A 27,321-nucleotide genomic window follows, 5' to 3' on the forward strand; every position below is an offset into this window, starting at 1 on the left:
AAATAGCTGTTGTCTCATCAGCTGTGCTCTTCCTTCTGACTTAGCAGAGCCAGCTGGATTCTTGACTTTCTCTCTTTTCGTTATTTTACATTTTTTTGAAAGTACAGCTTCTTCCAGATGTTACGAAACTGTCCTTGTGCCCTCTCCTTCCTCCAAAAAGGACAATTTTTGTCAACCTGCTTCAGCACGTGTGGTGCAGTGTGTGAACCTGCAGGTGGTGGGGGAAGCCTGGCACTGCACGCTATTTGTCGGGGAGCCTGACGCCCCGTATCCTGTGCTCCTTTTCCTTATTTGCAGAGTGGCGTTAATACCGGCCTCTTCCCTCCTGCGGGCACGTTGTGTGGATTATTGAAACAATGCTTATGAAGCTGTTGGAGTTTCTTCAGAAAGGCTCTTAAATACAAGTTTTTGTTAGCAGTACTCCCCTACCGTTACTTTCAAATACAGCTAGAGTAAGGTTCTCCTCTCTAGGGCTTTTCCTCTTGAAGAGTTGCCTCGATTCACATGGTCATTTGGATCATCCTAACTGGAGTGTTTGATCCTTGCAAGAAAAATTAAGCATTCCCATAAGTCTATTTCTGCCCTTCCCACAGCATTCTTTTGGTATAATCCCCCTTTCACAGAATTATAGGGGTTTGGTATATAGTTTTTTCTTTAGGCTACTTGAAAAATTGGCAGCTCAGGCATCACAGTAGAAACGCACACTCGTTTGTGGGCAGTGGCGTGGAGCTGAGGTTGAGTGCGCGTTGCAGACTTGCAGTGTGCGGGGCACTGCTCTACGTCCAGGACCAGGTACGAAGCGAGGACCACCTTCCTGTCCTTCTCAACCTTTTTTATTTTTTCTTTTACTTATTCAATGGGAAGTTTAGCAGTGATGGAATAAGACAGCATTAGGTATTAGTTATTGCATAACTTCATTTTGTACTACCTAAGGTTGCTTTTAAAAAAAATCCTATGACTGGATTCTTGAGAACGGCGTGAACTTTGCATTATAATTGCTTTCCTTTCTTATTGGGGGCATCCTGTCTAAGGCAAAAGTGTGTCTTCAGTGGAGGATATGGTGAGCTGGGTCTGCCAGCCTGGAAATGTAGGTTATTGCTTTCGCTTGAAGGGCTTCTTGCCGACCACCTTGATCCTATACAAGTGTCCTCAGGTTGCTTAGTCCAGAGTCTGGCACTTGATTAAACTGTGAATTCACTACAGAAGAGCTGTTAGGAGGAAAAAAAAACTTTTCATTTTATGTAATTGTTGCTACAGTTACTTTGAAATTAAATATCATAGTAGGACTCAGCAGCCTATAAGAACAGCTGGCCCTGTGCCCTCCGGGTGCTTGTGTTCTTAAAGCAAAATAGAGATAGACTTCCTGTTTGCCATTAGGGACTAATTGAGAAATCGTGGAGGAGGTGATTGGCAACATATAAGTCCTGAGTCTACTTTTCTGACTTACTTGTGACCTTGGGTTTAGTCCCTTAGTTCACTAGCTCAGTTTTCTCCCCTCTATCCCCCTAGGAAAATAAAAAGGCTGTGGTGGCCAACTCTCTTTTTCATTGGCACGTCATCAAGATTAATAAGCACTTGTCAGAGTGCATGGCGATCTGGGCGGAAAGGCCCAGTATGTGGGCAGAGTGTTCTGTTTGTCTGATGTGTCACCCTTTGGGGTGGGAGTAATGAAAGCCCAGATGATGGGTTAGGATAATGGCTGCTTTCATTCCGAAGACCTTCAGCATATTTGTATTAAAGAGAAATGTTGTTGGAGGTGTGTCTTAAGTAGCCTTAATAGCTACTTGTTCATTGATGTAGGTAAATTCAGTTTTCATTTCCCCTTCCAGACCCCCAACGCTGACTTGGTTTTTAAGCCTTTGCCTGCTACCGGAAGGAGTTTGTGCCATTTCTTAATGAGGCTGTTACCTTTTGATGCTGATATCAGGCATCAGCTTCAAGCGTGTGTTGGAATTCAGTATCTAGATTCTTTGCTTTCCCTGGCCAAGTTGATGTTTTCTGTTTTTACACTTAAAGTAATTGATGCCCCAGGGAAGCTAGAGTGAACAAGTATACATGCAGAATCTTGTATAAATTTTTTAAATTTTTGATTCTTTTTCAAAAGTATCCACTTTGTTTGCCCACTTTCTTGTTCTCATTTAGGATACATTTGTTGATTCTTAATTCCTGCTCATTCTCCCCCACAAACATAAGAGTGTATATGTGGCATTCCCTTTCTCCCCAACACACTTTAAAAACAAATCTAGGGCGCCTGGGTGGCTCAGTTGGTTAAGCGACTGCCTTCGGCTCAGGTCATGATCCTGGAGTCCCGGGATCGAGTCCCACATCGGGCTCCCTGCTCAGCGGGGAGTCTGCTTCTCCCTCTGACCCTCCTCCCTCTCATGCTCTCTGTCTCTCATTCTCTCTGTCTCAAATAAATAAATAAAAAATAAAATCTTTAAAAACAAATCTAATATCCCCTTTTGGCCATGCCAGGATGAGTAAAACCAGAATTCTGGCCCCATGTTGACATCTGAATCTTCCTGTAGCTTCTGTGGCTCACTTTGGGGGTGACTATATTTTGAGGACATAGGAGGAATCTTGAACACCATGGCTTATGTTCCAGTTTGGGAAGAACACTGCCCAAACTAGACTTACCATATGCTGTCCCTATATCCACTCCCGTCCATCAGTGTTATCATATACCTGCTCTTCCCATAGGAACTTGAAGAAATTATGGAACTTGTAAAAAGTCATGTCATGAGTTTTCAAGTAGCAAGGAAGAGGAAGCTGCTTTGAAAAGCCGAGATAGCTTAGAAACAGTCCCCCAGGTGGCCCTAACCTCTCTGCTATGCAGACCTATTTCAGTTCATTTTCCTGTCTTCCACACGAAGTTAGATTTGTCTTGGTAGCCAGGCTTCTTTTAAAGCGGCAGACACCTCTGGACAAGTTAAAGTCCATCAGACACTCATATTCCCTTGTGGAATACCTTTATAATCAGATTTCTTCCCTTCAAATGTGCAGCTGAGATCAGCTGCTTGAGGTAATTTTGGCAGGGAGAGGCGTCCACCTTTGAAACATTAAAAGGTGCAGCTCTGGTGAGGTGCTGAAGTTTAGAATTAGTGAGTTCTGAGGGCATTGGTCTCATGGGAAAGAGAGGACTAGGAAGTGAGAAGGGCGCATGAGGAAGGTGGGAGAAGGTGTGCACTCACCTTCTTGGGCTATGTATATGTGGACCGAGCCACCTCCCCCTCCCAGGGATTCATGATGCAGCAAATAGCTAGTGTCTGCTCTGACCCAGGCACTGTGCTAGATCCAGGCTAAGGACACTGGTATTGTAAATCAGGTATATTGCCGGTTAAAATAGGCTTTTGTGGGATAGCTTGAGATCCTAAATATAACATCATGAAACGGGTGTTTATACCACTTTGCAGATGAACTTTGGAGACACTAATAATTTATAAATTGGGATTGTCTGTCCTATTCCAGTTACAGTATTTCCAGAATCCAACGGTTAATTCTGGATAGGCTGCACATCTTGGCCTTGAGTTTTATTTCTTGCTTGGATTATAAATGTAAGGGTTTACAACAGCATTGAGATTTGGTTAATGATAGGAGGTAAGAGCCTCTCAAAGCCTGAAGATCTAAAATAAATAAACAGAAGTTAGGGAGAGAGAATTAACTTCCTTGAATGACTGTTTTATGCTAGGCACTGTGCTCAGGTGCCTTCCCTGTGTTTGCACTTAACGAGGCAGTGCTACCTGCTCAGTACCCCGAAAAAAGCATTTAGTCCTCTAGATGAGTACATGTTTGCTACTTGGTCATCACAGTGAGGCTGTCTGAGGAGGCAAGAATCTAGACCTTGAAGTGGACAGAAAGCGTTTTTGACAGGAGAATATTTTAAAGTATAGCAGCACCTAGCTGGCTCAGTCAGTGGAGCCTGTGACTCTCATCTCAGGGTGGTGAGTTCAAGCCCCAATGTTGGGGGGTAGAGATTACATTAAAAAAATAAAATCTTGGGCGCCTGGGTGGTTCAGTCGGTTAAGCGACTGCCTTCGGCTCAGGTCATGATCCTGGACTCCCGGGATCGAGTCCCGCATCGGGCTCCCTGCTCGGCAGGGAGTCTGCTTCTCCCTCTGACCCTCCTCCCTCTCATGCTCTCTGTATCTCATTCTCTCTGTCTCAAATAAATAAATAAAATCTTAAAAAAAAAAAAATAAATAAATAAAAAATAAAATCTTTAAAAGTGTAAAAATTCTCATTAATAGAGTAGCATTATGGCTTCACTGTTATAAATTCCCATAGTAGAAGAGCACTTTGCTAACAGGAAATAATTTATGTTGATTGTTGGATAAGTGATGTTTAACTACAGAGAAATATAAATTATAGCTGTATTGGAATCAAGTGAGAACTGGACCAGCCAGCTCTGAGGGAACCCTTCGATTCAGGGGAACGCTAATAGGAAGGGATCTCTGTTGATGGACTAGGGACACACCGAGTTATAGTTACCTAGACAATATGGCAATAGGAGAATAGCTACAATCCAAAGCAAAGCTCAGGTTTTCTTCGGTCATCTGTATGTAGTTGTGATCTCCAGAATATTAAGCAAATCTTTTATTTTTATTTTTAAAGAGTTTCAGAGGGTGCACACGGGCGCCTGTGTAAGTGGGCATGCGTGTGAAGGGGGTGAGGGGAGCGGCAGAAGGAGTGGGGAGAGAGAATCCTAAACAGGCTCCATCCTGAGCATAGAGCCCGATGTGGGGCTGGATCTCACCACCCCAAGATCATGACCTGAGGCAAAATCAAGAGCCGGACACTTAACTGACTGAGCCACCCAGGGACCCCAAATATGAAGCAAACCTTTTAAAGATGTAATGGACCCTGGGGATACAAAACATCTGACAGATTTTTTCCAATAGTGACTTGGAAATTTTTACACCAGAAGGTGTGTTGTGGTGCAGCTACCATTCACAAGTTTGATTTTTAAACTATCAACAGCAAAGAACTTCCTGTCAGACATGCATCAAGCTCCTGCTAGAGGAAGCAGTATCAAGAAGAAGTTAGATGTGGAGTCTAATTTTGTTTCATTGTCTTGCGCATCCATGGCTTAAAACAACCTGGCCTTTTTCCTCCAGTGCTGCCGTAGAGCCTGGTTGCTTTTTCAGAAAGTCTTCCTTAGACCTTCAGAAGGCAGCGCTTCATTGCATTCTGTGACTGGATTTTTCCCAGATAGATGGAGTGACATCTTTTTCTTGGTGGCCTGATCTTATCTGTGGGGGGTGACAGAACCAATTTCTACACATTTTGTCTCTTCATGGTCAGTGAGGGGGTAAAGGGGGGGGCAGTCAGAGATAGGGCAAAACCAGAGCATCCCATTCTCTAGAGGAAAAAACCTGTCAATGAGAGCATTTTATGCTTTTACTTTTAAATATGATCCATCAACTCTAAGAAGGAATACCGAGGCATTCTGAAGGATTGTCATTCTGAGCCAAATGTTTTATGTATCTTGGGAGAAGCTCATGTTACAAAAGAAAGAGGATTAAAATAGAATGCACAGCCTGACTGGGGTACTGAGCAGCTTTACCATGAGGGGCCTGTGTTTGGATGCAGCTTTGGTATCTTTCCCTTTTGTCTTCTTGTCTCAGCAGAAAGTGTGGAGTTCCTGGTGAGGGATTATTGAGGCTTGCAGGGTTCATTCTGTCAGAGGGGTGTAACCATTCTGGTAACTTGAACTTAAAACTTTTTGTAGGTGCTTGTGGGATGCAGGTTTATGAGTTTAATAACAGTTTGTTGTTTTGTCTAAGCATAATATTTGGAATTCATTGTGAGAGTAATTTTTAATTTGTTTGGACTGAGCATATTGCATGCATTTATAGGGATTCCATTCTAGTGAAGCATCAATTAAGTGCTCTATTAAAGTGAGGTGTTGCCATGTTTGGTTGCATTAAGCAGGGACAGGTTTGGTTTGTTTCACAACTTTAGATTTCCAGTGTGAATGGGAGGGAGGAGGGAGAGAAGTGAGTCAAATATTTTACCTGCAATTGCAATTAAATGCAGGCAGGTGTTTTAAAACAAACGTGTATACTCCCTGGCCTAAATAGAAGTCAGGAAGCATTGCTACTTTTAAAAAAACAAAGGATAAGAGACTTCTTATGTCTAGGCAGATGCAAGGCTGACGCCATTGAATGGGATTATCCCTGTGTTCTCTCCTTAGAGCCCCCAGGGTGGGGGGGGAGGGCGGGGAAGGGGAACGTAAGGTAGCCATGCAGGCTTCTGAATTGTCATGCATTTGACTCCAGGTGTTTTGAAAGTACATATTTATCAAAGTAAAAAATAAACTTTTTTGGTGCCAGAAACATAGTCATATTCCTTTATAGGTAATGAATAGTCTTTTGAGTTTTAGTTTGATCAGTTTGGAAATGACAAGAAGTTTTTCTTGATGGGAGACTGTGGAGAATGCCTTTAATTAGCTGATACGGAGTAAATTCTTAGCAATTGGAAAGTTTGCTTTGAAGAAACTGTTCTGGGTCTGATCAGGAGGAAGGTTTTTTTTTTTGAAACTTCTTACATTTCTTTTTGTTGGACTCTGGCTTGAAAGTATTTCATGTAGTATACTCTAGTGTCTAAGCAAGAGCTTCGGCCAGATGGAAAATAAAATGCACTGAATCCTGGTGGAAATTCAGAATGCGCAGGTAACAATAGTGCACATTTATTGTAGCACACGCCTGAGGGTAGGAGCCCAGCACATTATGTTTTTGATTGGACAAGGGAGACACTTGGCAGCTGGAAAGCTTTGGTTTGGTAGTGAAACCTGTATCTTGTGAAACAGGTTTGAAGCATCATGTCTTAAATGCCATCTGTGCCGTCACTTGAATTTGTTTTTCGATCTTTTTTTTTTGGTCAAATTTTACGCCTTCCACCACCCTGCCACTGTCAAGAAACACTGAGCTCCTCTCCAGAACTTTCTTCTTTGACAGCTTGTCACCTCAACCCTCCTTCGCCAGGTCCTTCCTGGAAACTCCATCTAAAGTGGTTTTATAAATCTGTCGTTTCAACCAGTTTTGCTCCTTGTAAGCTAAATTGGAGAACCCTCACTCCGGCCTGACATTAGTAGTAGTGACTGGATTTACCTGAGCAGTAGGGGGCCTTGGAGTTCAGGTTTCTTTCATACAGCAGATCTTTGCACAAGACTCCAGATCCTTTAGTAAATATAAGTGAACTCTCTACATTGATTACTCATTTGGGGACTTTTTTCTTTAGCTTTTTAAAAAATGATTGGAAGTCAGCTTGCCTGCCAAGTCTGCCTTTATGACCCATGTGCTTACCTGTCCCATTCTGAACCTAGAGATGCTGGAATGTGGTCTGTGTTTGCCTTGTGTCACACCTGCATCCAGTTCTGCATATTTCACAACAAACATCCTACTTATTTGGGACAACAGGTGCCAAATCACTGTATCTGCCAAGTGTCCTTAAGCTCACCAGGTCCTCCTTAAAGGCTCTGACAGAGGGAAGTCAGTATGTGGGTACCTCCAGAATGTCTCTGTGTGTCTCTCTTCCCATCTCCTTCTTTGTTTCTCTGTCTCTCCTTCTCTCTCTTCTTTTCTCTTTCTTTGTCTCTGTGACTTTTCCCCTGGCTCTCTGCAGTCTGTGCAGCAACTGGAGCTGCCCTGTGGGCAGTGTGGGAAGGCAGAACTGAGAGCACAGAAAGGGTGAGGACTTGTGAGAGCCTTGTTTTTTCTTCAGGGAAACACCCCATGTAGAGGTGAGAAGATTTTAGGTTAGTGCCCTGCTCTTCCCAGATCCCTCTCCTCCCTACTCTCAGCCCGCTGACTCTTTTTCTTATCTCTTGATGGTCATTTGATAGTCTGAGAAACAGCACAAATCCTAGTGGCACATTTGGAAGCTTCTAGTTCAGGCTGTGATCATTCTGTAGGAGGGTGTTTTTAATGACCTCACATCATCAGAGTAGTGGGGAAGTAGGACTGCCAGGATTATCCAGTGAATCAGTGGAAGACCGGGATTCTACTTCTGAGTTTATGACTCAGTCTCTGAGACCTTCTTGGGCTTCATTAGTTAGGCCTGCACGTGCGGGGTAAGTAGAGGAGCTACAGGGATCATACAGAACCAGGATAATCAGGGTTTGTTTGGGTTTGACTGGGGAGGAGGACTATTGATTAGGATTAAGTGTCTGCTATATAATGCTCAATAAATGTTCCTGTCGATTTAGACTTTAGCCAAGAATTGGATCTTGATTTCTTGGTTTAGACTGGTTCCCGTTCATTGGCTTCAGTTGACATTTATATCTTCGTATCAACATATTGGAAAAAGGGTGATTTTATTCTCATTGATTAGTGCTGTTGGATTTAGGATGAGAATAAATTTTGTTTTTTGGCTTTGTGTTGTAATTTCATATGTCAGGAGGTTTCTAACCAAAAAGAGCTACTTTTGGATATGTTTTAGAGCGATCTTTCTGACTGATATGGAAGAGAGTTAAATTAGAATTTGTTCCAGGGCGTCTACTTTCAATTTAGTAGATCAGTTACATTCTAGGAATAAAACTACAAACTTTGTATCTGACTAAGCTGAATTTTAATACTAGATGGGGTTAAAATGAAAAAGATTCCCAGAGGCAACTGGGACTGTATCCAAGGTCGCAGCAGCTGTCTCGAAGGGGACCACGCCATCAGCTAAATCTTGTGACTTATATGAAGTCAAATAGGAACTGGGCACAGACTGCCCTTTGATAGGAAGGATAGGGACCTTTCATTTCATGCCTCGTGATCAAAAAACAACCTCTGCTCACAGCCACTTGGGGGTCACTTTTTCCCTGTTTTTCTACTTCTCGGGACAGTTTTTCCATGAGGTGCTTCTTCAGCTCCCCGTGCTTCGACGTGGCGGTGGGTTTTCAAGAGTGCTGAGTCTGGAGCAGGAGGTATGGGTCCTGGCTTTGTCTTTGCCTTCTGTTTCCTGTGTGTCTTTTACTGCTTGTGTCTTCAGAGCCTGAGCCTCAGGCACAACTGAACACTGTCTCTCTTGAGTTAAAAGGTGTGGAGTAGCCAGAGTCTGAACCATATGATGCTCATGCTGAAGGTAAATGTTTGTAGGGAACACAACAAATACTGAAGTACATTTTTGGAACATAACAACATTTTTCAGTTGTGAGTTTTTTGAAGCATCTTTCATAGATAAGTCAACAACTTTTCTTTTTTCTTTCCTTCTTTCTAACAGATCTTTTCTCTCTTCCTACTTATGTTTACCAGACAGTTGAAACTCACGTGAACTCTGTGCATTATAGTGCACAAATGATAGTACATAATATTCACATAGGTAATCAGGAGTGCTCTCGGCTCCATGTGCTGACGCTTTTCCAAAAGTCTGCTGTGTATAATCTGGTTTGCAAGAGCAAAGCACCACTCTTTCTTGAAGGATTGTTTTATTTCAGTCATTATTGACCAATTTAAATTATTTCTAACATCCTTCCAGGAAATTCTATGCAAGGTAGTTAATCTGTTGTTACTATGTGGAAGAACTGGCTTAAGATGTCATGTTGCAAAGGGTTGACTTTCTTAACTATACATTCATTCATTCAGCAGATTATTTATTGTACTTCTCTATGCAAGAACTATGAGGACATCAAGAAATGATTCAAGCATAAAGCCTGTCCTCAAAAGAGATTATACTCTCTCTGTAATGATACAGGTCATAAGTGAGGTTAAAAAACTCTGAAGATGTCCAGGGGAAAGGAGTACTTTCAGCTAAGGGAATCAGAGAAGGCTTTATGGAAGAGAATGCGCTTGCTGTGATTCTTTGAAAGGGTGGACCTGCAGAATATTTTTGCAAAGTCTATTTGATTGGATCATTTTTCTTTTTCCTTATTCCCGCCCCCCCATAGATTATCTGTTGTGAATTTAAGTGGAAAAGAGGCAACTGGAATGGCTTAGTCTAGAGGTACTTTGACATACTGAGGCCCAGACCTTGTGTAGTGTAGAAAACAACAGAGTGGACAGTACCACCCCCATTAGTATGGCATGAAGCTACAAGTGAAGGGATAAAATGTTTATTTATAAAATGCAAAATTGTTAGATACCTGCAATTTCCTTAATAGATGGTCACTGTAAAGAACATCTTCAAATGTAAAAGTGGGTAAATGCAATAGAAAATCACCTCATCGCTCATTATGTGGCTTTATCTCTGCTCTAGAACTTACCGTCTCTCTCTCTCTCTCTCTATATATATATTTACAGATATATACATATATATATTTACAGATATATATATATATGCAGATATGTGTGTCAGTGAACCTCGAAATGCCATAATCTTTTCCAAATTAATTGAGGGTGGGTATGGGTGTGTGTGTGTGTGTGTTTGATTTAATTATCCATTCAACAGATACTTATTTCATGTCCAGTATTTGTAAAAAATTGCTTGGCATTCTGCTCTCTACCAAGATGACCTAGGTGTTCAGGTCCACTTGGAGGAAAGTTGTGAACATAAATAACCTGTGAACTTGGGCAACAAGTTAACGTAACCTCTAAGCCTCAGTTTCCTCATCAGTGAAATGGGGTCAGAATAGTACTGATTTCATAGGTTGTTTCGAGGGCCAGAGTCAGGTGCACTGTAAGAATACAGTAAATATAGCTCAAATATCATGGCAGTATGCAGTTTTATTTAACTGGAGTTTAGGAATTTGGGGTCATTCATTTAGCGAACACATGGTTCTTATTGACCACGCACTGCCAGGGTGCTTTGGGAATGTTTGCCCTCTTTGCTCTCTTGCTTGCTGTCTCACTCATTCTCTCTCTCAAATAAATAAAATCCTTAAAAAATAAATAAAAAGGATACATATATTATTCACATTTGAGAAATACTGTGGTTGGTAGTAGGAAACATGGCTGGAATGGTAGATTGGTGTCACATATGGCATCTTGAACGCAGAGGAATTTAATTGCTATTATGTAGACAGTGGTGAGCTGTAGAAAATATTTTAGTAAGAATAAAGGATTAAGATTTGTAGTGATACTGTATTTGGCAGTTGCCTAATGTTAATGAAGCAGTCTCTTTCATTTTATTCATTACCTGATTTGTAGCCATTTTATTGTTCAGAGGGCTCTTTACTAGAGATTGGGAGAAAGAAGAGTTAATTTGTGTAAATTGATATTAGCTCTTTTTTTTACCAAGTGTTTTTGTTTTGGGGGGGCACTATTGTGTGTATTAAAGTTTTGTGAGGATTTGAAAGTTAAGATTTGGAGATAATGTGTAGCTTTTTGCATCCCCATGATTTTTCTGTCATTACTGGCATTTAATTCAGGACCATTTTGTAATAGGCATTGGAAGAAATACAAAAAATGTACTAAACACCAGAAAATGCTTTAAAGATGAGTAACAATCTCTACCATCAAGGGACTTAGGGCACTTATAATTAGAGTGTGACAGAGTGACAGAGGTGGTGAATAGAGGTGGCATGTTCAGGGCATTTGTTTATTCCTTTCCCTGGCCTAGGCGATGAGGGTAGAGAGAGATGGGGTTCTTTACCCCAAACTGAAGCTCAGAGTCTGGTCACAGGGGAGGGGAAGCAAGCTACTTGGTACAACTTGCTTAGTAGTAAGATGGGGCTGTAATTCTATTTGGGTCATTAGGGAACACTTCTCACAGCAGTTCTGTCAATTGATAACTAGGTGTTTATTGATGAGCCATGTCAGTAGAGAATGGAATAAAAGTTATTTTAAAATTGAGGGGCAGAGAAAATGAAGGTCTCCAATTCCTGTAAAGATATGTGAGACTGGAATGGGAATTTGGAGCTAAATTTTGGATGGCCCAGATAATTTGGATTCCTTCCTTCAGAGGGAGGAGAACCACGGAAGGTGGTTGTGATTTTTCTGGCCTCTTTCATTTTCCCAGCCTTCTGGGTGATGTCATATGGGTGAGTTCCTGTGACCTCTCATGTACTCTGATGAGCCTAACACTTTGTTACTTTGTTTTAGTTTAAAAATCAAATCTCTTAAGAAGAAAACTTTATCTGAGCTGTTATAAGAGTGGTTCATATTCTTAGCAAATCTAGAGGTTCACATTTTGAAATTTTTTATTCCACTCATTGAATAAACCAAATTATGAAAGTAAAAGAAAATTATTTTCACCATTATAGCAGCAGTGTTTTAAAAACATGCAGAATTCTACCCAAATCTCTGTGGGAAAAACGAATTAAGACTATATCATTTGGATGTCAGGTTCTTGTACATGGATAATAATATAGAGTGAGTATTAACTGTTGTGGTAAATTTTTTAAAGGAAAAGCCTTTTTTTAAGATTTTATTTATTTATTTATTTGAGAGCGAGAGCACAAGCAGGGGAAGCCGCAGGCAGAGGGAGAAGCAGGCTCCCCGTCGAGCAGGGAGCCCAATATAGGACTCGATCCCAGGACCCTGGGATCACGACCTAAGCCGAAAGCAGATGCTTCACTGACTGAGCCACCCAGGCGCCCAGAACAATCTTTTTGTTCATGAAAAATATCCTAATACAGTGTACTTAAGTCAGCCAGTTTCATTATTTGGCTTCTGACTCAACTTTTTTAGTTTTTGTAACTTTTGACTGATAAATTTCAAGTGCTTTTTTAACACTTTCTGTGAATTAGGTGGGTGAAAAATATTTCTGTAATTTCTCCCCACAAATGAAATTCACTTGTTAAAGCTCACATATCTGACTACTCTCTTTAGACTGGACAGTCAGCAGGTTTTATCAGAATTGTGCCTTGGTTTGTTGTGTTGCTAAAGCCCAAAAAGAGTGAGTAAGGAGGTCTGTAAAATTTGTTCTCGGTTGCTTTCACTTCACTGGCTGGGAAAATGAGCTTCTGATGGCAGCCTGTGTTTTGAGCTTAGTGCTGCCTGGTGTCTTTCTCCCCCTCGCTTTTTCTCCTTTGAGGAGAAACGGTAGAGACAACAGCCAGCTGTGCGAACTGTAGTGTGTGGCTGCCGTAAGGCTTCCTGGAAAAATCATCATAAATCGTTTCACGATCCGATTTCTTGTTGGTTCTGCGCTTATAAGCAATTGGAAGAAAAAATCTAGACAAGTTAATCTTTTGATAACATAAATCTTTATTTTGTTGTTTTCCTCACATTTTCAACTGAGGTCTGAAAACAAAATTAAATCTTTTGAAAAGTTTTAAGTGTGTGAATTCTCAGCCAAGAATGAGGAACTACATTAGAAAACTGGGCTGGACATTTGAAAAGGAATCTTGCAGAGCATCTTCAACCTGTTCAGCAGTTTATTTTTGTGGTTAGTTTTTTTCTCTTCTAGTGATTTTGGTTGGGAACATTAGATGCTCATCTTGTGTAAGATTTATGTTTCATTTGTTTGAATAAAAGCAAGCTTTTCCTCAAAATCAGTGGCAAGGAAGCGGTTATCACCGCTTGTATTTCATAGAGGGGTTGAATGTCTAACAGTCATCTTACTTTTTACCTCTTTCCCACCCTCTGAGGAGATATTTCAGTTTTTCTGTAACTGTGTTATAGAAAGTATTTTTCTCTGCACAGTGACCGTGGCCCGAACTTTTGTTTTATCTGGATTTGGGTGACTTGGCCTGTTGTTCTGCTTTTTTAGGCAGGTGCCCATGAGGTAGAACCAATCCCAAGTGTTAACGCTGTGATGAACAGATCACGCCTGTCTTGTTGCTGCCCTGGGACCCAGAGGAGCGCTCTGCCTTGTGTTTCTACACTTGTCCTCTCACCCGTCTTGGGTGCTGCTGATGAAAGATTTGTCACCTTCCTAAATAAGATTCCTGGAAACAGCTTCTCCCTTAAAACGTACTCTAGTCCCCTCTGTGAGTGTGAGTTGTACTGATAAAAAATTATGGTTCCATGCGCGAATGACACGTTAGCGAGAGGTCCTTCTTAGGAAGTCACTTATGTGGAAATAATTCCTTGCTCTTAACTACATTGTGATGATGTAAGGGTAAATTGTTGTTCGAGCTCCTTAGAGAAGGGTTTGTTTAGATCAAGGCTCAGCAAACCGTAGCTCTCTGCAAACCCTGGCCAGCCAGCTGTTCATGGAGGTCAGGTCAAGCTTTATTGAAATGCCACACACCCACTTGTTCACGTATTGTCTGTGGCTGCTTTTGCACTCTTACTGTGGGGTTTATTTGTTGTATGTCATCCTCGAAGGCTGAAACACAGTTGGGTCCTTTTACAGAGAAAGTCAGCCGTCTCCTGGTTTAGATAAATACGTGACACCTGTTATGCGTGTCTGCAGCGTCCTTCCTCTTAGCCATATTTATTCACTACTCCCTCTGCATTTTCCTTCTTTGGTGAAAAACATACGTGTTAAGCATGTGCTGCACACCAGGAACCAGAAGCAGAAAGGGCGGACTGAGTGTTCTGTCTCCAGGGGTCTTCCCCTCGGTGACACTGCAGGTCACCCGAACATGCGGTTCACCCACACAGGTCAACCAACCCCTGTGAAAATCAGATGTTCTGTGAGGGATAAACAGAAGCATAGTTGGTAGATTTTTAATAGGCTTTTTTTTCTGCTCACTATCTTATGAACTATGAGCTCTTAAGGATTTGCATGATCTTACTGAATAGTAAGGTTGAGTAGATGCGTTAATCTTTATCTTTCCATTGGTTAAATGAATATTATTATTTAATAGGGCTATAACCCTTAAAGTTTTTTTAATTAAAAAACTTGATAGGATACCTTTAAATACATGTAAGAATATCTGAACTCTTTAAAGAAAGGAAACCGTATGTTGGGGCTTGTTTTAATCACCTGAAAGTTTTGGAGCCAAAGGAGACCTTTGGTGGATCAAAGTATAAGTATATAGAAGATTAATCACCTGACAGCAGTGGCTTTTATCCTGACTGATCACTGGAATTACTTGGGGAGCACCTAAAAAAGGCCTTGCGTCTGGAACCCACCCCAGGCCAGTGAGAGCAGAACCTCTAGATGTGGCTTTACTGTCTCCAGGAAGGGCTGATGTTCTCTGGGTGATTCTGATTGAGTCAGGGGTATGAAGCAACCAAGTTCCCAGGCAGCGCTGATGCTCCTGGCGCCATGCTTTATGAACCTCTGCTTTATAAGTTTCTTAATTCTATACGAGTAGTTCATATAATTACTTGAAATGGCAACTTTACATGGTTCTTTTAAAATAATATGATTTGTAAAAAAAAAAATTGATAAATGTATTACACAAAATTATTGTCACTAATAAATACAGAGTTAGGGAGAAATGATTCATAATCTTTCAGTATAAATATAATCATAGGACTCAAGAGTTAGATGTGATATAGACATCATCTAATTCAACCTGCCTTTGACAGGTAAGGACCCTGTCCATGGTCACAGCACTAATTAGCGATGGAGCTAAAACTCTGATGTTTCCATTTTCAGACCAAAGCCTTTCCTGTTGACCACATATGCAAGATACCTGAGGCATCTTGCACTCTTGCTAGTTTTTGGTTGAGGCTTAATTGTAGCAAGTGTGACCCCTTCATGGCAGCAGCATGTACGCATGACTGTCCTGCTTGTTCTTGCTGTGGAGCCTGCTACGAGAGGCTTCGTGAGCACTGCCCTCACTTCTTTCTTGTAGGTCTTCGGCCCACTGTCCTCCTTGTACCATATGTCCCGGGCCTGGTATGCTTACATCACACATCTTGCTCAGTGTTTACTGGTGTGTTTATGTATTTATCTAGACAAGGTGGTGTTTTTTAATGTTGAGTGAGGGATGCTGTAGACTTTCTTTGTTGCACTTAGAAACACTTCCAAGTTTGCAAAGAATTGATTTTATAAAAATAGGACAAGAATGTGTATAAGAAAGTGATTGCAAGTCATCCTGAGTAATAGGGTAATGTCTCTCTGAAGACTCCATGTTTATACTGATCCTGGGATTTCCTTCCTGCTTATTTCTGCTTTGAATAGAAACTTGACACTGGGAAGCAAGGGGAGGTTAGGTTTTAGGTTGGATTACCATGAAATCCTCTTGTAAATGGAATATCACTTTGGGTCAAAGACTTCCTGGAATTGTTGAGGGTTAAGTGTAACTTTCCCAGGCTGCTGTTTCTGAGTCCTAAATTGAGCCATGTAGCCTAGAATGAGAGAGAATAATTTAGATTTCCCACTTGGTTGTAAAATGGAAAATACAGAGATTTGGTTACTTGATGTGCTCAGTTGTTTGCCTGGATTACTGTCTTTCTGTTTGCCTTTTTGTCTTTCGTCTGTTCCATAACCGATCTCCTTAACTCAGATTTGTAAATTGTATGTGAAGTGTTTTTAACAGCATACTGTTGACCAGTGATCAATACGGGCTTGAACTGCAGAGGTCCACTTATATGTCAGTTTTTTCCAATAAATGTATTGGAAAAATTTTTTGAGATTTGCAACAATTTAAAAAAACTTGCAGATGAACTACACACCCTAGAGATAACCGAAAAAGTTAAGAAAAAGGTATTGTAAGAATATAGTAAGAATATAGTATATAATATGTATAACATACAAAATATGTGTTAATTGACTGTGTTATTGGGAAGGCTTCTGGTCAACAGTAGGCTATTAGTAGTTAAGTTATGGGGGAGTCGAAAGTTACACATGGATTTTTGACTCTTGGTAGGGGGGCTGGCAGTTGGTGCCCCTAACCCCCACGTTGTTCCAGGGTCAACAGTAGAGGAAAAGATATAAAGTCAAAGCACAAAGTTTCTGTAATGGATTTGAAATTCATACATACCACTTTTTCCTATATATCTAGATTTGGGTATTTTTAAAAATAAAATCATTTTGTTTATTTACTGAAAATGTGTTAACTGGAAAGAAAAACCATAGTGGGTTAGAAAAGGCAACCCAAGACCCGGTACGGGGCTAAAAGTAAGTGTTGAGAAAGCTGCCACGTGGAGAATATGGGCCTGGCCTCGAAGTGTTTGCAGTCTAGCCAGGGAAAGAAAGCATACACATGTCAAAATGGCATACCATTCCCAGTAGTGGAGAAAAGTGATTAGGGTAAAAAGTTGATTTGGGAAAGACAGGTTGCAGTATAGGTATAAAGCGGTGGCGGGAAGATCTGGATATGAATTCTAGCCCTTTGCTTTCTACCTTGGGGACAGTTAAAAAAAAAAAAAAGGATTAACACTATCTCTCAGGGTTGTGAAATGACGTCATGTGTGTAAAGCAGGTGCCCAGTGCAGGTCTGGAAATCTTAGGTGCTCACTGCTGTGGCCTCCACGACATCAGTCGGGGTGAATGGGGACCCTCTGTGGAGATGGCGCTAGAGCAGGACCTCTGTAGATGTGGAGAGGCAGAGAGGAACTGTGGAAGTGACTTGGACTGGGGGACAGGAGGGACACAGGAGGAGGAAGAAGGACAAGGACAAAGACGTGAGGCAGGGGTGAGCATTAAGGTGTGTTCTAGGGGCCATGAGTAGACCGGCCAGAGTGGAGAGCTAATGGAGGGACAGGATGTTAATGTGGACAAGTTCTCAGTCATTGTAGGGTGTTTTGGTATTTTCCTTCTTGGAAATAGTGTATAGACAGAGCAAGAAGAAAACCCCTGTGTTTCAGCATTTGCAGACCTTCTAGAGAACATTCTTTGTCATTATGGTTACAGTTTTCTTTCTCCTTACCCTGTCCACTCCCTTCTCTTTACATTCTTAGGGGCTCCCCCATCCCAGCTTTTCTGGCTTAAACTTCTCCTTGTCTGGGTCTTGGTTCAGCCAGTGGCACCCCATACTGCTGTGGTAGATCTGTTCTCGGTTGTTAGAGCTAACGAGTTGTTGGCCCCTGGACTGGAAGGAATTGAGTGTAAGAGTCTTGGGTCTCTGAAAGGCACAGATTTTTAAAACTGTAATTTCAGTAGTATCCACTGTGTGGTGCTCATGCATCAGAAATAAATTCTCAAACTAAATGGTTGACAGGGAGCTCCATGCCTTGTGACCTTGTATGGAGAGGTTAAAATCAATAATCACAAAAAAAGAGGGAAATGGAACATGTTTTTTGCTGTACAAAGATTCACTTGGGTTTCTCGTAACAACCTCCAGTCCCACTTTAATAATGTGACTCACTGATTTCATAAATTCCATAATATTGGGACGTTCATCTGGTACCACAATTGTCCTAAGAGTTGGTGTAGACATAAATGCAGGCAGAGTCCCAGAGTTTGTACTAAGCTATAAAACATCTCTATATCTCTATGCTCTTGGTAACATTGGTAAAAATGACATCAAGGAAGACAACCGTACTCTTCCACAGTCTGATGCTATAAGTAAATATTTGGGAAGAGAAAGTTGACAGAGGTTCAAAGCTGCTGTCTATTTTTTTCTCCTTTAAATAAAGTCTGCCATTCCTATGACTAGAAGTAGTTTTAAAATAAGCCCTTATTTTATTTATTTATTTATTTATTTTAAAGATTTACTTATTTATTTGACAGAGAGAGAGACAGCGAGAGAGGGAAGGAACAGAAGCAGGGGGAGTGGGAGAGGGAGAAGCAGGCTTCCCCTGCTCAATGCGGGGCTCGATCCCAGGGTCCTGGGATCATGACCTGAGTCTAAGGTAGGCGCTTAACGACGGAGCCACCCAGGCGCCCCTAAGCCCTTTATTTAAAAAAAAAGTTTATTTTAACTGAGAAGCTGAGCTCTCATTTAGAACATATTTGAGTAATTTCAGTAATGTTGGTATTTTTACAAGCTGTGCTAAGGTTGACTGTTGGTGCCTATTGCTTCTAATACCTTATTTTCTCTTTGCAGGTTTTCATCTCTGTGAACTGCTTAAGCACAGATTTCTCTTCTCAGAAAGGTGTGAAGGGGTTGCCTCTTAATATTCAAATTGACACCTACAGTTATAACAACCGTAGCAACAAGCCTGTGCATCGGGCATACTGCCAGATAAAAGTCTTCTGTGACAAGGTAAGATGGTCAGATTGGGGAGGGACAATTAGAGTAAAGCATGTGAGAGACATACTCTTCCTCACAGAGAATAACCAGGGTCTTTTTAATATTTCAGTTTGATATAAATGTATTGCTAATAATATGAAATAGCTTACTTGAAATTAGAAATTATTGTTTTAGCCACACTTAGACACATTATATGGGGGAGAAAAAAAAAATCTCATTTTAACTGAAAAATCAGAGGAGCCAATGAGTACATTTTGTTGGGCATGTCTGATGGAGTCTAGATGGTATACACACAGGGCTGTGCTCAGTCCTCGGTGTCCCCTCGGCTCAGTGGTACTTGGAGGCAGTGGCTGCAGTGTTGGAGCTCCGGAGCTTTGTGTCTGAGGGCTCCATGTGGATGACCACAGAGGGCTGTCCTTTCACTAGCTTACCTCCCTCCGGGCCCGTTGGCAAGTTGTCAGCCAGCTCACTAAAGCAGAAGATGAGATTCAGAGTCTTCTCTTGAGCAGCAGGTAGGCAAGAGGAGAAAGCATAAGCCTAAATGAGTTCAACATCATTTCTTTTATCTGGAGAAGAAATGGTCACTTTGGCCAGCTGCAGAGCCAGGGGCCCAACTGGATGAACTCCAGAGAGAGGTCGTGGGCCCACTGCTTCTTGAAGACTGGAGACTGTGTTCTCCTTGAGAACTCGGCAGCAACCGTAGAGAAACGAGTGTGCCACTGAACTACGATTGAAGGCGACCTTGACTTTTCCCATTCAGAAAATGTTGGACTGTATTTTTTGCCAGTCCCCTCTTTTTGTCCTGTTTAACAACAACAAAAACAACAACAACAACTCTCTCTGTTATTAAGATTTTTAGAAGGTGCTAGAAAACTGGAAATGTATTTGCTATCAGAAGTCTGCTGTCCTGATTTTTACATGGGGGACCAGAACACAGCATGTGGCCTCGTAGGAGCAACCTGAGACCTTCCAAGTTCAGAGAACTTTCTCAAACACCCAGATTCAGTAACATTTATTGAGTACCACGTGCCTGGTAACGTGCTAGGCTGTATTAGTTTTCTGTTGTTGCTATTAACAAATTACCACAAACTTAGCGGTTCAAACAACGCACTTTTATCATTTCATGGTTCTATAGGTCAGAAGTCTGAGGTCTTGCTGGGCTAAAATCCAGCTGTTAGAAGGTCACATCTCCTTCTGGAGTCTCTGGGGGAGAATCTGTTTGTCTGCTTTTCTACCTTCAAGAGGCATTCACATTCTTTGGCTTGTGGCCCCTTCTACATTTAAAGTCAGGAGCCTCACATCACATCCCTCTGACAGTGCTGCCATTGCCATGTGTCCTCATCTGGCTCTTTTGCTTTTAAAGACCTCTTCCGTTACCCTGGGCTGACGAGGATGATCTCGGACACTTGCCCTATCGGAATGCCAGCTGATCCGCTACCTTATGTCTCCTTTGCTGTGTAAGCTCACATGTTCACAGGTCCTGAGGATTTGGGTGTGGACATCTTCCAGAGTCTGTTAGTCTGCCCACCACAGTACTTCCCATATATGCTGCATTGTACAAATCACGAGTCACATCAGGTGTGAAGCAGGGATTTCTGATCCTGAGTCAAATTTCTTTCCTTCATACCACATTCCTTTTTTTAACCAGAAGAAAACCTAAAGAGATGTCCAAAGTCATACAAACTCTCAGCCCCAATTTTTTATTATTTGATTCAACAGACATAAAATTATTCTAATTGTTACCCAAGTGTTTACTGTGTTTCTGATGTATTGTTCCTGGGGCCGTAACAGTTTGTGGACTGATCCTGGTCCATGGATCACACTTAGAATATCGGCTGATTAAATGATGTCAGCATGAGTTAGATGAACTGGAGTTTTCCGTATCAGATGACAAAAGCTGTATAAGCAGTTTTGCAGAGAAGGAACAGTATTGATTCACAATCTTAAATGAAACTTGGTTTTAATATTAAGACTTTTTGAGGGAAGCTCCTGTATTGGTAGCTGATTTAGAAAATGAAACACAGGAGAAGTTTCATGAATTGTCCAAAGTTATTTTATTAGTCAGTTGTGCAAAATTTAGAAACCGGTTCTTTTTGTTGTGTGAGTGTGTGCTAATGTATACTGTGAAGCAGAAAGCCTTTTCTTCAGAGTTGCAAACTGAGTGTGGTTTGGGACAACACATGATTTCAGGAGTTGCTGCTTGCCTAACTCACCTGTTCGTTTAGATCGCATGTGCAGGCCAGTCACTGTTTTTTTAATTACTTGTGTGTAAGCTCTGTACCATGGTAAAAGGAGATCACACAAAGCCGTGGTTAGAAACTAGGCGTCTGCCCCTAGCAGTGCTTTGTGTGGACTGTCTAGATGCCCACACACCCTCAGCCTTCACAGATATGGCTTTCTTTGTAAGGCCCCTAAAAATATTGCTGGCCTATTCTTCCCTTTTGCTGGAGCAGAGATCTCCTCAGGGATGAAAATTGTTGGTCTCCTTTCCCCTTAGCAGCCCTTATGGCACACAGCAGTGGTGTGAGCACGATACAATCACAAGGTGCCTTGGGGACGTGGGAGGTGAACTTAGACACTGTTTTCATCCTGAGGTTTTAATCTCAGAGCTCTTAGGGTTGCTATAAAGCCCTGCATGGGAAGAAAATATTATGTATTGCTGTGTATAATTAATATTCAGTATTGAATATCACTGAATCTTTCAACCCCATGGAACTCCTCTGTAACCTCACACCCACTCTTGATTCTCGTGCATCTTGTTTTAACTTCTGCCGTCCCTTATGGTTGGGATTGCTTCGCTCTTCTGGGTTGTCTGGTTGTGTGGTGCTGCCTCTTCTCTGTGGAATATTCCGCGTGCCTGCTTGTTTCTCTCCTTTCTGAGATTTGATTCACCTGTTGTTTGGTGCCTGTCAGTTCATTTTTCTCTGCTGGTTCTTAAAACTCTCACATCTTATGAATCTAGCCCACATCCACAGTAAGAAACTAGAAATAAGACATCTCTTGGTATCCTTCAGAGGTATTTACATTGTTTTTCTCACCTAAGAAGAAGGTTTTACCAGTACTTTATTATGAATTGCTCAACTGGTTTGATAAATGGAACTTTCTCCTACGGCAGAAGCAGCAGCAATTTAACACTTTTTCAGAGAAAACAAGAACAGGAATTGGATCTCTAACCAATGGAAATTTGGCAGCTTCTTTTTCTATGAGCTTGTATATATGTATATATCTGGGGTTCATCCTTAGGTGTCATTGACCTTTATTTCCCACAGATCATTTTCTTCATCAGAGTAATAGTTACTGTGGCTGTAATCGGGAACAGATAGATTAACTTTTTAGGTCGCTGCCTGAGGTGATTGCCCAAGATCAGCCTCTTTAGTTGTTGAGCGAGAGAGTGAAATAGCGTGAATTTAAATGGCTCGCTGTAATGTTACAGGACTTCCTTTAACATTTCTTGCAGAGTCTACTACTGATTAATTCTTTTAGCTTTTGTATGTCTGAAAAGTATTTTCGCCTCTGATTTTGAAAAATCTTTTTGCTGGGTATAAAATTCTGGTTGACTGCTTTTTCCTTCAATGCTAGAAAGACATGACTCTGCTGTTGTCAGGCTTATGGGTTTTTTTTGGTAAGATTTTATTTGTTTGTTTATAGAAAGAGTGCACGAGTGGGGGAAGGGGGGGAAGGGGCAGAGAGAGGGGGAGAGAGAGAATCTCAAACAGACTGCCCACTGAGCACAGAGCCTGATGTGGAGCTCCAGCTTATGACCCTGTGATCATGACCTGAGCCGAAATCAAGAGTCGGACTCTCAACTGACTGAGCTAGCCAGGCACCCCAGGCTTACATTTCTAATGAAATATCTGCCATCATCATTATCTTTGTTCTTCTGTACCTAGTGTATCTATTTCTCTATGACTCTTTTTAGATTTTCTCTTTTTACTGGTTTTGAACAATTTGATGTGTCTCTTTACATTTCTTGTACTTAGAGTTTGTTGAGCTGCTTGGATCTGTGGGTTTATAGTTTTCATCCTACTGGAACATTTTTCAGGCATTGTTTCTTGAAACACGTTCTTTCCTCCTCCTTTGGGAATGCCGGTTGCACACGTACACACATGGTGCTTGCAGTCCCACAGCTCCCTGGTGCTGTTCATTTTCTAGGATTGCCTTTTCTCTCTGTGTGTCATTTTGGATACTTTCTGTTGTTAATGTCCTAAAGTTTTACATCAGTATTTCCGTCACCCTATCCATACTGCCATTAATCCCATCGAGTGTATTTTCCATCTCAGATGTTGTAGTTTTTGTCTCTGGGAGATCAATTTGGGTCTGTTTTATAGCTTTCTTGTTTCAATATGTGTTTTTTTTACTAACTTTTTAAACATATGGAATGCAGTATAATAACCGTGCTAAAGTCCTTGCCTGATCAATTCTGTGTTGTTTCTGGGCTGGTTTCAGTGGTTTGATATCCTCCTCATACAGTCGTGTTTTCCTGCTTCTTTACATGCCTGGCAATCTTATGGGATACTAGACATTGTGAGTTTTACATTGTCTGGTGCTGGATGGTTTTGTCATCTTTTGAATCTTCTTGAGCTTTGTCCTGAGAGCTAGTGAAGTTACTTGGAAACATTTTGATCCTTTCTGGTCTTACTTTTACAGTTTGATAGGTGAGTCTGGATTAGTGCTCAGTGTCAGCTAATTATTCTCCACAACTGAGCTGAGGTTTTCCTGACTGTTCTACCAACTACCCTGTGGATTTTAAGTTTCTCCAGTCTGGTGGGAAGAGGCACTGTTTTCCCTGTGTGAGTTTCAGACACTATTCTCTAGTTTTTCTGAGCGCTTTTCCCCCAACCTCAGGTAACTTCCTTACACCTGTTTCTCTCTCAGTACTGGACTGACTACTCAGTATTGGACCCTCCAAAGATCTCTGGGGTTCTTTCTATGTAACTCTTTCCCCGTTGCTGCTTTGTCCTGCTTCCTTGATCTCTCCCTGGATTTTCAACACTGTCTCTCGACCCAGGCAACCTGGATGGAGCAGACCTCTGGACGTCTGTCCCTGTGCCACAGCCTGGGAACTGTGAAGCTCATCTTGCTTGTTTCTTGTCTCTGAGGGATCCCTGTTCTTTGTTGCCTGGGGGCCCTGACCTTAAAAATCCTTGTTTCATGCATCTGTCTTTTTTTTAAGTTGTTTCAGGGTAGAGGGTAAGTCTGGTCTGTGACAGTCCCATCTTGAGTGGAAGCACAAGTCCCTTATTCTTTATGGATGGTGCTGATAAATGTGGAGGGAAATGTCTTATTTTTTAAAACTACCTTTTGGGGAGTATAATTTATCATCAGAGGGAAGCTACTGTTAGACTGTTGGAAAGAACTGAGAGAGATACAGACCAACTCTATGGCAATGGGTGGGAGATTGGGGATATTGACCTGTTTTTCTGTGTCGAGGAGATGATGTTTATGTCAGCATTACATAGCAATTTTTATAAAAGCAGATTGTATGTTTACCAATATGTTAGTGTATTAACACCTTCTAGAAGAGGCAGAAGGTGGTTTGTATTCTGTTTTTTAAAATGTGGTTTCATTATATAATAGTGCCAGGATCTGTGGGATGATTTTCATTGCCTCTCTTTGCTATCAGGGAATTTATTTGCAGAAAGATAAGCTCTTGTTCAGACTTAATTGGGTAACTTTGTGAAGAAACCTGTATCACCCAGAAATGAATGCTAACAGGTGAAGCAAAATGATTAATAGTTATGTTTTTGTTATACATGCTTAATTTTAGGTCATGTTTGTTATTAATAGGGTTGTTTTTTATTTTTGTGGGTTCAATTGCACGGCACTGCTATTCTCTGTGTAGTTGATATATATTGTGTATATAGGTCCTCTTTATAGGATTTGGGAGTACACTTTTTCTCTTTTAAGTGATTATGCAGATTTCTACTTAAATCTTTGCTTTTAGGAGTTATAGTTGGTCATATCTGTCACTTGGTTGATGCCACGTCCTTGGGCAGAATCACACTTCCAATGATAACATTGCCCATATCGGCAAGGACACTCAAAGCAGGGTCAACTTGATTACTAGACAATGGGAATGGTCACTTAGGTTTCTGAAGGCAATGTAGTACATTAGCAGATTTTTTTCAGCTTTTCATTTAACCTGGCCACATCTATTGTTGAGAGGGATTTTCCTTTATTTGTTTTTTAAGTAGATGTTCTTTCCCCATGATTTCACATAGTTAAACAGTTTTAAGAACGGGCTTTTTAGAGGCACCTGGGTGGCTTAATTGGTTAAGCATTGGACTCCTGATTTGGGCTCAGGTCATGATCTCAGGTTGTGAGATGGAGCCCTGCGTCCAGCTCCACACTGGGCATGGAGCCTGCTTAAGATCCTCTCTTTCCCCCTCCCTCTCAAAAAAAAGGGGAAAAAATAGGCTTTTTAGAGGAAACTACTATGATAAGCTCCATGAGTATATTAATGGAGTTCATCTCCAGAGAGGAAATATTTTTTCCCATTCATCAGATAAGAATTAAATATTTTAAAGAGGATCAGTTAAACAGAATCATGCCTTGTCTTCTCTTGACCTATAGGGAGCTGAAAGGAAAATCAGGGATGAAGAACGAAAACAAAGCAAAAGAAAAGGCAAGTGTACTGACCCCAGCTCCCAGTTGAATGCCTGTAAGTAGAAATGTTTCCGCCACATGTTTCAGATCTTTTCCATTTAGAATGGTGACTAGAGTTTTCAAGCAAAAGATACAATAGTGGATACTTAATGCTGTGAAGTGGTAGCATTGCTTCCTTTATTGTTACACAAGCAGATGAATGGCTGATCGAAGTCATTTTCTTGGGGGAACAACAGAAAAGGATTCTTGAGTTTTTCCAGAGTTCAGATATTTTGGCGGTTAGCTTTAGTTTGGGTTACTGATTCCAGTCCTGAAAAATAACATGTCTTCTATCTGAATAGCTGATGATAAAACCGGGACTTGTCTAGATCTTTAAGAATAATACTAACGCTCTCGAGAATTCAGGATGTCTCACTTCTAAATGCGTGTAGTTTTCTTATGTATAGTATTCTGACGTTTCAGAATCTGTAGGGCCCCTGTTTGGACATTTCACCAGGAAAGCTTTATTTCTTTCCTTTTTTTTTTTTTTTAAATGTGACCAGTACTCATATTCACAAAATCCTGTATCTCTCCGCTACAAGGGGGAATGCTGCTCTGTGGTGGTAGTGTTTCATCTGTAGTATGGGGGCCGCGAGCATCGAGCCTCTGAACAGTCTGTCTAGCTCAGCAGACGTTTGCCCTGCAGCACAGCGTGTTAGGTTCTCCAGGCAGCATCAAAGTGCAGAATCCCGATGTCACTTCAGAGAGACTAACCAGGAGAGTTCATCACCAAGGGCTTCAGGGCAGATGACAGGGGAAGAGGAAGTCTATAATTTAATAAATAAAAAACCTAGTCAGTGACACTTACTCTGAGCCTCTCTGAGGTTAAGTGCTGAGGTGAAGTTGGAGGTATAAAGGTGAATGTTCTCAAGGTGAAGAGTACATTGCTGTAAGAATGTAAATTATTTAATCAGGACAACTAAGGTGAAATGACTTCTGAATTATGTTTATACAGTTGTAAGTCTTAGCCTTTCAGACAAAAATTAAATATGCTTTGCCTCTGTTCCAAATTTTGTGTATGTTTAAAAGTAGCCTTTTCTGATTTTCTAAGATGTTCAATTGATTTTAGTATAAAAATAAGCAGCATATTTCTTCACGTGAACTGTGATTTTCCTCTTAATTCAGGCAACATGACCTGTACCTTATGTAGTGCTGCCCTGTCAGTTTCTTAAATTTGAGGAGGATGCTCTGTGGCCTGCATCCAGTATGTGTATATAAGTGGTTGACTGTGGTGGCATTTTTTTTTTTTTTTTCAGTTTCTGATGTTAAGGTGCCACTGCTTCCCTCTCACAAACGAATGGACATCACAGTTTTTAAGCCCTTTATTGATCTTGATACCCAGCCTGTCCTCTTCATTCCCGACGTGCACTTTGCCAGCCTTCAGCGGGGTGCTCACGTAGGTAACCAGGATGCCAGGGTGACTGCAAGAGAAAGTCTTTGGCATTCACGGTAAACAGAGGCCAAGACTTAGTGAGGCTTGACCAGTGTTACGGGTCAGCCTTCTGGAATATTCAGTGGGGGTGACATGATGTCCTTGCAGTAAAGTGGATGTAAGCGTTGTTGATGGAAACGGAGTACCAAACCTGTCCACTTCACTCTGTATGTATGTATGTATTTATGTCTTAGTTCATTTTAAAAAATGCTAGAACAGTGACATAGTTTGGAGTCTGAGTCTATGATCTTGTGGATTTAACTTACATGGTTCTGGGCAGGAGGGAAAAGCCACAGGGATACTTAGGGTAGGTAGCCATGATGGCAGAAAGAACATCCGAAGGCTCTTTTCATTGTTTCAGTTACTGAATCATAGTTGACACACAGAGAGCCATATCTTG

The 27,321-nt window shown here is 41.3% G+C and overlaps 1 protein-coding gene across 1 annotated transcript in view; it reads left to right on the forward strand.

Moving 5' to 3' along the window:
* The window catches only part of GRHL1 (grainyhead like transcription factor 1), a 49,476-nt gene that overhangs the window by 13,293 nt on the left and 8,862 nt on the right, over positions 1–27,321 (forward strand). The window contains exons 9-11 of the mRNA XM_035000568.1: positions 18,698–18,856; positions 25,418–25,469; positions 26,746–26,885. Coding sequence (XP_034856459.1) covers positions 18,698–18,856; positions 25,418–25,469; positions 26,746–26,885 — 351 coding nt within the window. The remainder of the gene's footprint in view (positions 1–18,697; positions 18,857–25,417; positions 25,470–26,745; positions 26,886–27,321) is intronic.

This window comes from Mirounga leonina, unplaced genomic scaffold (assembly GCF_011800145.1).
Source record: "Mirounga leonina isolate KUSES-001 unplaced genomic scaffold, KU_Mleo_1.0 Mir_125, whole genome shotgun sequence".
Lineage (NCBI taxonomy): Eukaryota > Metazoa > Chordata > Mammalia > Carnivora > Phocidae > Mirounga > Mirounga leonina.